The 15427-nt window shown below is 40.6% G+C and overlaps 1 protein-coding gene across 1 annotated transcript; it reads right to left on the bottom strand.

Moving 5' to 3' along the window:
• Positions 1–2214: 2214 nt before the first annotated feature.
• On the bottom strand, positions 2215–14893 carry LOC138885527 (uncharacterized). The gene is made up of 3 exons (XM_070166484.1): positions 14645–14893; positions 14225–14491; positions 2215–2418 (listed from the first exon to the last, which is right to left on the bottom strand). Exons 1-3 carry the CDS (start codon positions 14891–14893, stop codon positions 2215–2217), a joined length of 720 nt encoding a protein of 239 aa, XP_070022585.1.
• Between the last annotated feature and the right edge of the window lie 534 nt (positions 14894–15427).

The raw sequence follows: 15427 nt of genomic DNA, 5'->3' as shown, positions 1-15427 counted from the left end.
CACATTTAGGAAATAATTAACCATAATTTGGTTAAAAGAAAATCACAAAAATATGCATGTGTGTTTCTTGTCATTGTGTGATTTTATTTAATGATAAATTGTGTGATAATTGTTATGGGTGTCAAATAATATGTATGTAATTTTATTGTTGATTCTACAATTTTTTTTTAGGATTTTTGTTTAATTTTGGTAATCCTAAATGGGTAAAATATCAAGGAAACCTGGTTTGGGCCAGGTGGAACCAAACTTTCAGGCCCAAACCAACCACATTGATCCAGTCCAAACCCAGGCTGCCCAGGCACGGCCCCAAACGACGTCGTATCAGCGTCCCCGTCTTGAGCCGTTGATTCGATTCAAATGAACGGTCCCGATCAGGCCACTCATTAAACTTCAACGACGCCATTTCAGGCATGTTGATCTGAGCCGTCCAACCCCATTGATCCAACGGATCCAAGCCCTCCCCTAGACCCGTTAACCTGACCCGATCCATTCCCACACCCGGTCTCACCCACCACTACGCCCAAACGACGTCGTCCCCCTCCTGTGAATAGATCCTGGCCATCAATCTCACCCGATCCAACGGCCAGGATATAAACCCTTAATTCGTATATAAGCCTAACCCTTTTACCCTGCCCCCTATCCAAGCACCCCACCCTGTTCCTTCGTCTCTCTCAGAAAAGATCCCAAACACCCCCGAAACCCTAGCAGCTGCCCTGGTTCCCTTTCAACGTAAACCCGGCGGCAAGGACGCCGGTGATTACCATAGCTACACCACTGGACCTACAAACCACCCTGAACACAAATCCCTGGTCATTTAACTTCGAATGACCTCCAGGGTGCTCGAATCTTCGATCAAAAATTCGAGCCAAAACCCTAAGTCACCTGATGAGTCCCAAGTTCACCCCAGTCACTCCCCTGACATCCCTCATACCCTAGTCAACTTTGGTTTCGTTCGAATCTAGGTAGAACTCTTCGAACCACAAATCTAAGCTCAAGAACCCTAAAAATCGAATCCATGGGGGTCCGTCCAAATCAACAACAGGTTGGGGTCTAATAGACCTTAATCGAGGTGTTCTCAGTCGAGAACACTTCGATTAAAGTCCGTTCGACCTCAAAAAGGGTCGAGTCCAGTTCGAGCATGGGTCATTTTGTTTTTAAGTTTCAGAGGTAAATTTCCCTTTCTTTCCTTCTGTCTGTGTGCTATTTGTGTTTGTTTACATGCTAGTTTAACTTGTTTGATTTTTCTGTCATTTCTCCTTTAATTCTGTTCCATCCTCATAAAACCTTTTTATTTGGTCGATTGTTATTTTGTTTGTGTTTGAATACGTTTTGTGATATACATGCTCGAGTTAATTAATGTCGTCAGTTACATAGATTCCCTATGTCGTGCAAAATGGTTGAAGGCAGTTAATGCCCCGTTCATGTCATTTGTTTGATCGACTGATTATTCTACGTCATGATTAGTATAGTCGATTAGATAAACATCGTCGATTAGCTTTATAGGATCGAATGTTCAAATATTCTGAGTCGTATAGCTTCATAGGATGGATCGAATAATTGTCGTTCATTGGATGTTTGACATTGTTTGAAAATGGTTTGTAACTGCAATGCAAATAATTAGAACCCAGTCTAGGGCAGCTTTGAATTTGAACTTTCAGAAGTTTAAAATGTCCTACTGTTGCAGTAGGATAATACAGTAATAATCAGGGTTTAAAAGGGGTAATTTGGGGGTTTGAAAAGAGCAGAAATGACTAGTTTAAGTGAGCTGACGATAGGGTACTGAAACAGGATTTAAACTAATGTAATAGTGGGGAACCAAACTTGGTAGCATGGAGGTTGATTAAATATTATAGGCTGCCCATACCTTTGGGCAGAAAACACATGCTGAGGGGCTGTCAGGAGGATGGACATTGGGCATTTTTGATTAGTTTAAAGGAGTTATGGGCAGAGTTGAAGGCTGAAGGAATCAAGGCAGCATGGGGGCCTGCCATTTCTGCCTATAAATAGGTTTATTTAGAACAAGAAAGGGGCTGGGTCTTCGAGCTTTGAGAGGTCAGTTTAGTATTGAGAGCATAGGCTGGACATTTTCAAGTCTTCAGAGAAAAAGAAAACAAAGAAAAAACAAGGCTGGTCTTTCGACTTTAGGAGGACAGTCTATTTTCAGAGTAAGATAGAGTTAGGATTGTGCTGGAATTAGAACATAACAATCAGAGGCTACTGTTTTCTTGCATCTGTTTCCTTCCCTGCTTTGCCTGTACTTGTTTTGGTATTGTTGGGTTGCAAACTGGACTTTCTTGCTTGGGTTTTAAAAATCTGTTGTTGGGCTTTGTTGCTGCTGTTGTTGTGTATGCTACTGCTTCCACTGATCATTCCTCTTCTTCTTTTGCTTTTCTCAATACCAGGTACACCACTGATACACTGTCAATGTGAGTTGAAAGTTGAAACATGAATACAAAAGAGAAGAGTTGAAGTTGTTTATTTTCATACATAGCCTGTATATCGAACATTAGGTTTTGTATAATAGTTCACGCCTTCTATTAGGATAGTGAAGGTAGCCCTCATGTATAGCTGAACGTCATGTATGGCAACTTAATATCATACTGTATATATAGGCTGGTAGATAAAAAGGGTTGACAGTGTAATAAGCCATATCTTGAACTTTAGCTATGTTTGTGGTTAGCATATCTTCTAACGCATGTTAAGTGTTAAACTATCCATTGTTAGTTAATCTCATTTCCTTTAGTAAGCTGTCTCGTTATAACTTGCAACAACACCTTTAGAGTAGATAGCACAAGTTTACATTTCAGCCTTATGAATGTTGAGCCCAAGTCGAATGAACTAACCAGGCCTTCATCGGAAAAGCAGTGGCCCAGGTCCAGCCAATACTGTGTGTGCTGGGCCTGGGCCCATAATATCCAAACGGCTGCCCATATACGCGCTCATGCTTCGGATTTTGCGAAAATATTCGGAACCCAACTGTAAGCAACTTGTAAGCATGTAACTAAGTTGGACCATTTTTCTGCTTTCATTATTAGAGACAAACGTAACAGGAAACATAACCCCTATAGGACGAACTTTAAAAATAAAAAATGAGGCGCGCCTCGCCAAATAAATCACACATCGCTGGGGCCCTCAATAAATACATAAGCATTGACTAGACTTTGGATTTGGCCGTTTAATGAACCTTCACGGCCTCTTCCTAAAATAACAATACGTTAGTCTCTTTAGGACGCGCCTTAATAAATCTTATCTTCTTAAACTCGGGTGCACATTTATGTGACCCAAATCCAAATCTCAACGAGAGTCGAAATGCGTCTCTAATCACGGGTACATTGATTGTGACGTGATTCAAGATGCGTGTCCACGACGTTGCAAATTCCTTTAAAAATAAGAATGAGATGAGCCTCGCCGAATAAAAATACAAAATTGTGGGGCCCTCAGTAAATATTTGCTTTAAATTTCCTTAGACTCGGGATGGACCGTTTAGCAAAATTCCACGGCCCTACCCAAAGAAATGATACGCTAGTCACTTTAGGCGCACCTTTAATAATTTAATTTTCTCAAACTCGGGTGCACATTTATGTGACCCAAATCCAAATCTCAACCGAGTCAAAGTGTGTCAACAACCACGGGTACATTGATTGTGACGCGGTTTGAGATACATTTTCACAACATTGCAATTCCTTGTAAAAATAATAATAATAATTATGAAAGCAGTAAAAAGTTAAAATTTGCACATAAGTTCATATTTGTATAAAATCAGATAATCAAGCCGAATATGACAGTTGAGCGACCGTGCTAGAACCACGGAACTCGGGAATGCCTAACACATTCTCCCGGGTTAACAGAATTTCTTATCCAGATTTCTAGTGCGCAGACCGTTAAATAGAGTCATTCTTTTCCTCGATTCGGGATTAAAATTGGTGACTTGGGACACCCTAAATCTCCCAAGTGACGACTCTGAAATAAACAAACAAATCCCGTTTCGATTGTCCTTTACTTGGAAAAAACTCCTACGCCCCTCGCGGGGGCGGAAAAAGGAGGTGTGACAACACGTGGGATGGATCACCGTGATACTTCCGAAGCATGGACACAAGAAACACTGGATGCACAGCTGATAAACTCAATGGCAACGCAAGTCTGTAAGCCACCTCTCCCACTCGATCAAGAATCTCAAAAAGACCAATGAATCTAGGGCTTAGCTTGCCCTTCTTCCCGAATCTCATCACGCCCTTCATGGGCGACACCCGAAGCAATACTCGCTCTCCGACCATGAATGACACATCGTGAATCTTACGGTCGACATAACTCTTTTTCCTGGACTGAGCTTTAAGAAGCCTATCCTGAATGATCTTAACCTTGTCCAAGGTATCCTGTACCAAATCCGTACCCAACAACCGAGCTCTCCCGACTCAAACCACCAAACTGTCAATCGACATTGTCTACCATATAATGCCTCATAGGGAGCCATCTGGATGCTCGACTGATAGTTTTTGTTGTAGGCAAACTCTGCTAATGGCAAGAACTGGTCCCACGAACCTCTAAAGTCAATAACACATACTTGGAGCATATCCTCCAAAATCTGAATAGTACGCTCGGACTGTTCGTCCGTTTGGGGATGAAATGATATGCTCAACTTGACCCAAGTACCCCACTCACGTTGAACTGCCTTTCAGAAATGCGAGGTAAACTGCGTCCTCGGTCAGAAATAATAGACACGGGCACACCATGAAGACGAACAATCTCCTAGATATAGATCTCGGCTAACCTCTCTAAAGAGTAGGAGACTGCCACATGAATGAAATGCGTTGGCTTAGTCAGCTTATCAACAATAACCCATACTGCATCGAACTTCCTCTGGGTTCGTGGGAGTCCAACAACGAAGTCCACTTAGGAATCTCAATCTTCTGAAGCAAACCATTGGGTCTTTGATGCTCGTACTTTACATGCTGACAATTCAAACACTGAGCTACATATGTAACAATGTCCTTCTTCATCCTCCTCCCCCAATAATGTTGCCGCAAGTTCTGATACATCTTAGCGGCGCTCGAATGAATAGAATACCCAGATTTATGGGCCTCTTCTAGAATCAACTCTCGAAGTCCATCCACATTAGGCACACAAACTCGACCCTGCATCCTCAAAACTCTATCATCTCCTATTGTAACCTGCTTGGCACCACCGTGCCGCACTGTATCCCTAAGGACAAGCAAATGAGGATCATCATACTGCCGATCTCTGATATGCTCAGATAATGAAGACTGAGCGACTATGCAAGCTAAAACACGACTAGGCTCAGAAATATCCAACCTCACGATCTGATTGGCTAAAGCCTGAACATCCAAAGTAATCGGTCTCTCACCGACCAGAATATACGCAAGGCTGCCCATACTGGTTGACTTCCTACTCAAAGCATCGGCCACTATATTGGCCTTCCCCAGATGATACAAGATGGTGATATCATAATATTTCAATAGCTCCAACCACCTTCTCTGCCTCAAATTGAGATCCTTTTGCTTGAACAAATACTGAAAACTCTTGTGATTTGTAAACACCTCACATGACACGCCATATAAATAATATCTTCAAATCTTTAGCGCGTGAACAATGGCTGCTAGCTCCAAATCATGAACTGGATAATTCTTCCCGTGGATCTTCAACTGTCGCAAAGCACATGACCTTGCCATTCTACATCAACACCACACCAAGTGCAATACGAGATATGTCAGACTATACGGTATATGGCCCTGAACCTGTGGGCAATACCAACACCGGTGTTGTAGTCAAAGCTGTCTTGAGCTTTTGAAAGCTCGCCTCACACTCGTCCGACCACCTGAACTAGGCACCCTTCTATGTCAGCCTGGTCATCGAGGCTTCTATAGATAAAACCCCCTCGATGGTAACAACCCACCAAACCCAAGAAACTCCGAATCTTTATGGCTAACGTGGGTCTAGGCTAGTCCTTGACTGCCTCTATCTTTTTTGGATCCACCTAAATACCCTCTGCTGATACAACATGACCCAAGAAGGCAACTGAACTCAACCAAAACTCACACTTCAAAAACTTACCATACAACTGACTATCCCTCAAAGTCTGAAGAATGACTCGAAGATGCTGCTCGTGCTCCTCTCGACTGCAGAAATATATCAAAATATCATCAATGAAGACAATTACGAAGGAATCCAGGTAAGAATTGAACACTCGATTCATCAAATCCATGAAAGTTGCTGGGGCATTTGTCAACCCAAATGACATCACTAAGAACTCATAATGCCCGTACCAAGTGCGGAAAGCTGTCTTAGGGACATCAGATGCCCTAATCCTCAACTGATGCTAGCAAGATCTCAAATCAATCTTCGAAAATACCTTGGCACCCTGAAGCTAATCAAACAAATCATCAATCCTCGACAATGGATACTTGTTCTTGATGGTGAATTTGTTCAACCGCCGATAATCTATGCACATCCTCATCGACCTATCCTTCTTCTTAACGAACAACACCGACGCACCCCAAGGTGAGACACTAGGTCTATTAAAGCCTTTATCAAGCAGGTCTTGCAACTTCTCCTTCCATTCCTTCAACTCTGGCGGGGCCATACGATATGGCAGAATAGAAATGGGCTAAGTGCCCGGAGCCAAATCGATGCAAAAGTCAATATCCCAGTCGGGTGGCATCCCCGGTAGGTCTGCAGGAAATACCTCCGGAAACTCACGAACAACGAGCACAAAATCCATAGAAGGAACCTCAGAACTAGAATCACAAACATACGCCAAATAGGCCAAACATCCCTTATCAACCATACGTGGAGTCTTCATATACGAGATAACCCTGCTGGTAGAATGACCTGGAGTCTTTCTCCACTCCAATCGAGGCAGCCCCGCCAAAGCTAAGGTCACGGTCAAAATCAACCATATCCAAAAGTAAGAGATCTACACGGGTCTCAACACCCGCAATAATAACCACACACGAGCGATAGACACGATCTACAATAATAGAATCACCCACCGACATAATTATTATTTTAAACCTGTATCAGGCTCCAGAACCAAAATACGGGCCCGATACCATAAAAAACACACACCATTTTATTTTCAAAAGTCTTTATATTTTTCAGCAAATAATTTTCTTTAAAATTTCTTTTCTCGGGCTAGGGACCTCGGAATTCGATTTCGGGCATACATCCAACTCCCATATTTTACTACGGACCCTACAGGACTGCCAAATCACGGGTCCGGATCTGTTTACCAAAATATTGACCAAAGTCAACCTTAATTAATTTTAAAGGCTAAATTCAATATTTCTCTTAAAGTTCACATAAAAGCTTTCTGAAGACGCGTCCGGACTGCGCAGGCAAATCGAGGTGAGACAAAAGGAGGGATTTAAGGTCTCGGAACACACATTTGACTTCTAAAACAAGAGATGATCTTTTGGGTCATCACATATCCATTTGATAGGTTGCATTCTAGGAATTTTTGTTATTGCTCGTTTGCAGCTAAATAGGTAAATTCTAGTGCATTATTAGTAATTATTTTAAGTGATATGCATTATTGTGTAGTATTAAAATTGTGATTGTTATGATTAATCCAAATGTGCCATAATGTGTACGAAATAAAAGTTTTGCTATTTATACGATAAGGCATGTTCTTGTACTTTGTATTAATGATTTTCATCAACCAATCTGATGGATGAGAGCGTGTAGTTATATTGTTGGTAAAGTTTGCTATACCTAAGTCATTCCATATATGTTTTATGTTAGAACATTGTAAAAAGATATGATTAATAGTTTCCGTCTCTATACGACATATTTGACGTTGGTCGTCTAATGTGATTTCTATATGATGTAGGTATTTTTTTGTTGGTAATCTGTTATGCATTATAAGCCAAAGGAATATTTTTATTTTGGGTGGTATTTAAATCTTCCAAATCTAATTGTAAAGGGTTGTGTGTTCTTGTAAGTTTAAATCCTATTGTAGTAATTGTGAATACATTAATTTGACAGTAAATTTTCCATTATTGGATAGTCCACAATAGATAGTGTCTACTTTATTTGTGTAGATATGTACATTAATCCTATTGAATTTATTTTTAAGAGAATTTGTAATATGAAAAGGTATTTCTGTCCATTTTCAATTATTTTGATCTCTGTAAGTGTTAATAGTTCTCGTTGTATGTTCTAAAGGTATAGGACCATGTACTAAGGATCTAACTGTGGTGTTTAGAGCAATCCATGCCTCCGTCTAGAAATTTATTTTTGAATTTGTACCTACTTTCCATTGAATGCCATTTTGGCATTTTCCCCACCTAACATAATATTGTGCCAAATATGAGAGAAATTTTATATTATATGTTTGTTTTTATATTTATGAATAAGGGTGTTTTCCCATAATTATTTAGGTGAATGAAATAGGCACCATGATAATCCCGCCAGTAATCCTTTATTTTTGAAATCAAGCCTCTGTATACCTAGACCTCCTAAATTTTTGGGCATGGTAACTCTTTTCCAATTTACTAAGTGAATCTTTCTTTTTTGTTGAGTAGTTTCCCATAGGAAATTGCGCATGTATTGCTCCATTTTATCGATTATATTTTTAAGAATTGCAATGTATTGCATTATGTGGTTTGTTAAGCTAGAAAGTGATGATTTAATGAGAGTAATTCTACTTGGTAGTGATAGAAAGTTAGTTTTCTAGCATGCAAGTCTAGCCTTGAAGTTATCTAATAAAAATTGGAAATCTGACTTATTAGGTCTATTTTGAAACATGGGGAAACCTAAGTATTTTTCAAATTATTTTTCTTCATGAATACTAAAGCAAGATAGTATATTATGTTTTGCTTCAGTAGCGCAGTTATTCGAGAAAAAACTTCTTGATTTTTGGAAATTAATAGCTTGGCCGGATAGTTTAGTAAAGGTATTAAGAGTGTCAATAATGGCATTGCATCTAATATCATTTACTTTAGATAGAAGAATAATGACGTCTGCGGAAAAAAGATACGATAATTGAGGTCCATTTTGTGAAATTTGTATGGGTTTCCATAATAAGTAATCTATTGATTGGAATATATTCCTTGAGAGGCGTTCTAAGCACATAATAAATATATAAAGAGATAAGGGATCTCCTTAACGTATACCCCTAGATGGTTTAAAAAAATTAGTACGTGATCCATTTATCAATTTAGAAATAGAAGACGTTGTAATGCAGAACATGATGAGTGAAATGAGACTGTGTGGTATGTTGAAATAGTGGAGTGTGTTTTTTATGAAGGACCATTCAAGATTATCAAAAGCCTTTTTCAAATTCAATTTTAGCTACATGTGACCCGTTCGTCCTTTTTTATTTTTTAAGTGGTTAGAATTTTTCCGTACAATGATTGCGCTATCTGAACCTCTTTTTCCCTGTTGGAAACTTGATTGTGTTGGACCAATTATTTTTTGTATGAAAGATTTTAGTCTATTTACAATGATTTTTGTAATTAGTTTGTAGATTGTGTTGCAAAGACTTATAGGATGATATTGAGTGATGGCTACAACATTTTTTACCTTAGGAATTAGGCACAAATAAGTTTTATTAATATCTTCTGAAATTTTGCTTTCTTTGAATGCATTGTAACTACAATTTATAATTGAGTGACTCACTTCTCTCTAATATTTTTGAAAGTAATACGGATTAAGTCCATCTGGCTCTGGTGCCTTAAAAGGTTGAAAGGAGAATATGGTTTGCTTTATTTCAATCAACTTTAATGGTTGTGCCAATTGTTGTTGATCAGCGTAGTTTAAAGAATTAACCATTGTCGATTCATCTTTTATTTTATTAGTTAATGAGTGTTGTGTTTTGAATAGAGTAGTGTAATATTGATAGATTTGTTCGTGAATTTCTGTTGGATCATAAGTCCAATTTCCTAAACTATCTTTTAAAGCATTTATACAATTACATCTACGTCTCTGTAAGGTAGACGTGTGAAAAAATTTAGTGTTAGCATCGCCATCGTTTAGCCATTGGATTCTTGACTTTAATTTCCAAAAATCTTCCCCTGCTTTATTAAAGCACTAAATTCATGATTTAGTTGGATTTCTAAGCTTTGTAGGAAATTGCTAGTAGGATAGTGCATGGATCATTGAATTCCATTAATTCTATGTAACACCCCAGACTTTAGACTGAGTCCCACATCGGTAAAATACAAGAGGGATGCTGGGTATATAAGTTAACAAGCCTTAGACCCTAGTGATGCCTTTTAAACCCGTGAGGACCTAGGCCCAGAGCGGACAATATCACTAGTGGGTTGCGCTATTACAAATAGTATCAGCGCTACTTTTGTGTCAGTCATACCGATGGTGGGTCAGAGTTGAACTGAGTCTAGGCAAATCCCGGTTAGGCTTGGCAAACCTCAATGCTGAGTCTAGGCAAATCCCATACGGTAGGGCAAACCTCTACGAGGACGCTGAGTCCATAAAAGGGGGTGTATATAACACCCCAGACTTTAGACAGAGTCCCACATCGGCAAAACACAAGAGGGTTGCTGGGTATATAAGTTAACAAGCCTTAGACCCTAGTGACGTATTTTAAACTCGTGAGGGTCTCGGCCCGGAGCGAACAATATCACTAGCGAGCTGGGTTGTTACATTCTAGCTAATATTTTTCTTTTTTATTGCAGCGAAAATGTTTCCAAAAGTGTGCTTATTCCAATAAGTTACATTATGTTGAAAATTTGTCATAGCTTCAACTATCGAAGAACTATTTTGCCATGACTGATGTATTACATTTATGAGTGTAGGGTTTGTTGTCCATATTTTTTTAAATCAAAATATATTATTTCTAGGTATTCTATTTTGTTCAAGTGTGACTAGAAGAGGGCAATAGTCTAAGTAGGTACGGGGAAGGTGTTTGTCACGACCCTAAACCCGGACCCGGTCGTGATGGTGCATATCGTGAAACAAGGCCAGCCGACACAAATTCTCAATCCATTTAAATAATTATAATAATTCAATTTAAGTCATTAGTAAGTAATAAATCCCAAAATAAAGTGAAATAGAACAAGTGCGGAAATAAACACAGCCCAACATCGGGGTGTCACCAGTCATGAGCACCTAAATATTCATCTAAGAGTAGGAAGAGTCTATATAGTCTACTACAAATCTAGTACAAATGAAAAATAAAGATAGGAGGGAGAAGCACTGGGCTTCGAATGCCGAGCAGCTACCTAGTGAACACCGAACAAGCTGCTAGAAGCAATCAACCCTCGCTAGCAAGACCCTAGGATCCAGAATCTGCACACAGGGTGCAAGGAGTAATGTGAGTACACCAACTCAATGAGTAATAAAAGTAAAGGCAGGTGAGCGATAAGAAAACACGTAAAACACAACAAAATGCTACAAAAAGGCAGTAAAATCCATTACAATGCAATAAACAGTGAAAACTTATAAAAATACCTTAATTCGGCAAAAACTCTTTAAAACATCTTTTAATAGTTCAAACGAGTAAATGAAAACATGGAGAAAAGATAAAAACATAAATCAGCCCCTCGAGCAAAATACCAACAGAACCAGCCCCTCGGGCAACAACCTGGAACAACATCAGCCCCTCGGCTATATCACATCTCACACTAGGTACCCACACTCACTGGGGGTGTACAGACTTCGGGAAGGGCCCCTTACGGCCCAAGCGCAATAACAAGCCATCTCGTGGCATAATCAAACAGGCTCTCGGCCTCATATCAAGCCATCTTGTGGCGTACAACTCAGGCCCTCGGCCTCATAATCATGAATCAATACAATACCACTACGACGCGCAGCCCGATCCCATAATAACCTCACAACATAAGCCCTCGTCCCTACTCAATCAGAAATCTCTAAAAGCCACTCGGGCATAGTAAAATATGATTCTCAGTTGTAATATCATTTAAGATGTCAAAACAGAGTAAACATGGTTGAGTTATGAAAATAGTGGAATAAAGCATGACTGAGTACAAATATAAAGTCAAAACAGTGAGGAATAGTAGTAAAAATCCCCTAAGGGTCCAAAACAGTTGGCACGAGGCCCAAATATGGCATTCAGCTCGAACATGATGATAGCAAATAATTTTCAATCAAATACAGAGTTAAACTGTCATATGGGATGGACTAAGTCACAATCCCCAACGGTACACGACTCCACGCTCATCATCTAGTGTGTGCGTCACCTCAAAATAGCACAACGATGTGAAATCCGGGGTTCATACCCTCAAAAAAACATTAACAATCACTACTCATCTCTATCCGGTCCAAACTCTAGCCCGCGATGCCTTTGCCTCTTGAATCGGCCTCCGGATGCTCCAAATCTAACCAAAATCAGTACATAACCATCAAAATATGCTAAGGAAACAAAGCCCACTCGAAAGAAATCAAATTACAACACAAATCCTCGAAATTGGCCAAACCCGACCCCGAGCCCATGTCTCGGAATCCGATAAAAATTACATCAATAGACTCCTTATCACTCCCTGATTTTATTCATATCAAAAGCACCAAAATCCAACCAAAAATGACCCCTCAAATCCCTAATTTTAGGTCTCCAATTAGAAGCCCTAGTTCTTCAATATTTAGGCTTAAATTCTACAAATTCCATAATTAATTAGGTAGAAATTACATTAGGATTGAGTATTAAGTTCATAAATCTTACATACAAGTGTTCCCCCTTGATTCCCTCTTCAATCCTCTTCAAAAAGTTCAAAAATCGCCCAACAATGGTGAAACTTAGGCTAAAAATTGCGGAATTGATCTTTTAAAACATTCAGCCCAGCACTTAAAACCTCTTCTTCGTGAACACGGTCAATACCTCGTGTTCGCGAAGCACAACCTGGCGTTGACCACTTATTCCTTCTTTGCGAATGTGATGCCCTGTATGCGAACACGAAGACTCAACTTCACAACCCATCGCGAACGCGGCTTCCCTCTCGCGAGCACGAAGCTCACTGACTGCAACCCTTCACGAACGCGGGACTCCATCGCGAATGCGAAGGCCAAACCTCCTGCCTCACGTCCGAACCCTTCACGAATGCGAAGGCCCACTCGCGAACGCAAAGGCCAAAAGTCTGCAACACACACAACAAATTTTCTGCAATTTTTTTCAACTTGAAAGGATCCGTTCAACCACTTAAAAGTCACCTGAGGCCCTCGGGACCTCAACCAAGCACGCCAACGTATCCCATAACATCATTCAAGCTTGTTCCAACCTTTGGAACGCTTAAAACAATATGAAAACACCAAATTTTCATCGGATTCAAGCCTAAGAATTCCAAAACTTCCAAATTCCTCCTTCGATAAAAAATTCTATCAAACCTCGTCCGAATGACCTGAAATTTTGCACACACATCCCAAATGACACAACGGACCTCCTGCAACACCCGGGATTCCATTCCGACCCCTATATCAAAATCTCACCCATCAACCGAAAAATGCCAAATTTTCAATTTCACCAATTCAAGCCTAACTCTACTTTGTACCTCCAAAACACATTTCGATCACGCTCCTAAGTCCCAAATCACTTACCGAAGCTATCCGAACCATCGAAACTCACATCCGAGCCCTTTTTCACATAAGTCAACATCCAGTTGACTTTTCCAACTTAAGCTTCCTCAAAAGAGACTAAGTGTCTCAAACCTTACCAAAACATCTTCGAACCCGAGCCAACCAACATGATAACACATAATACAACTGAACAAAACAATAAGAAGCAGAAATGGGGGAAACAGAGCGGTAACTCATGAAATGACCGGCCGGGTCGTTACATCCTCCCCTCTTAAACAAACGTTCATCCTCGAATGGGCCAAGAAACATACCTGAAGCCTCAAATAGGTAAGGATATCTGCTACGCATCTCCCACTCGGTCTCCCAAGTAGCCTCATCCATGGGCCAACCTCTCCACTGCACTTTCACGGAAGCTATATCATTTGACCTCGACTTTCAAACCTGATGCTCCAAAATGGCTACTCGCTTCACATCATAAGTCAAATCATCATCTAACTGAACCGTGATGAAGTCCAAAATATGGTACGGACGCCAATATACATTCGGAGCATAGAAACATGAAATACCGGATGCACACTCGATAAGCTGGGTGGCAAAGCAAAATCATTAGCCACCTTCTAATCCTTCAAAGCACCTCAAAAGGCCCAATGAACCGAGGACTCAATTTACCCTTATTCACAAATCTCATAACACCCTTCATGGGTGAAACCTTTAACAGAACCTTCTCACCAACCATGTAGGATACATCCCGAACCTTCCTGTCAGCATAACTCTTTTGTCTTGACTGCGGCATACGAAACCTCTCCCGAATCACCTTCACCTTGTCCAAAACATCCTGCACCCAATCTATACCCAATAGCCTGGCCTCACCCAGCTCAAACCAACCAACTGGAGATCTATATCGCCTCTCATATAAAGCTTTATATGGAGCCATATGAATACTTGACTGGAAACTGTGGTTATAAGCAAACTCTGCGAGCGGTAGAAACTGATCCCATGACCCTCCAAAATCAATAACACAAGTGCGCAAAATGTCCTCCAATATCTAAATAGTGAGCTCGTATATCCCGTCCGCCTGAGGGTGAAAAGCTGTGCTCAACTCAACCTGAGTACCCAACTCTCGCTACACAGACCTCCAAACCTGCAAAGTAAACTGAGTGCCCCTATCTGAAATGATGGAAACTGGGACACCATTCAAATGAACAATATCCCAGATGTAGATCTCTGCCAACCGCTCTGAAGAATAGGTAGTACACACATGAATGAAGTATGCAGACTTGGTCAGTAGATCCACAATCACCCAAATAGCATCGAGCTTCTTCAAGGTCCATGGGAGCCCAACTACAAAGTACATGGTGATCCGCTCCCACTTCCACTCTGGAATATCCATCTGCTGCAGTAAGCCACCTGATCTCTGATGCTCATATTTCACTTGGTAGTAATTGAGACACCGAGATACAAATCCCACAATATCCTTCTTCTTTCTCCACCACCAATAATGTTGTCTTAGATCCGGATACATCTTCGCGGCACCCGGATGAATAGAATACTGCGAGCTATGGGCCTCCTCCGGAATCAACTCCCGAAGCCCATCTACATTGGGCATACATATCCGGCCCTACATCCTCAACACCCCATCATCACCAATGGTCATATCTCTTGCATCATCGTGATGAAATTTGTCCTTAAGGACAAGAAAATGAGGATCATCATACTGGTGCTCTCTGATGCGATCAAATAAGGAAGACCGTGAAATCACACAAGCCAATACCCGACTGGGCTCTAAAATATCTAACCTCACAAATAAATTGGCTCGGGCCTGAACATCAACTGCAAGAGGTCTCTCCCCAACTGGAATATATGCCAAAATCCCCATACTCACAGCCTTCCTACTCAAGGCATCAGCCACCACATTGGCCTTTCC

The sequence above is a fragment of the Nicotiana sylvestris genome, chromosome 2 (assembly GCF_000393655.2).
Source record: "Nicotiana sylvestris chromosome 2, ASM39365v2, whole genome shotgun sequence".
NCBI classification, from domain to species: Eukaryota; Viridiplantae; Streptophyta; class Magnoliopsida; order Solanales; family Solanaceae; genus Nicotiana; species Nicotiana sylvestris.
Note: the sequence above shows the minus strand (reverse complement) of the source record. Positions and strands in the feature narration are given on the sequence as shown.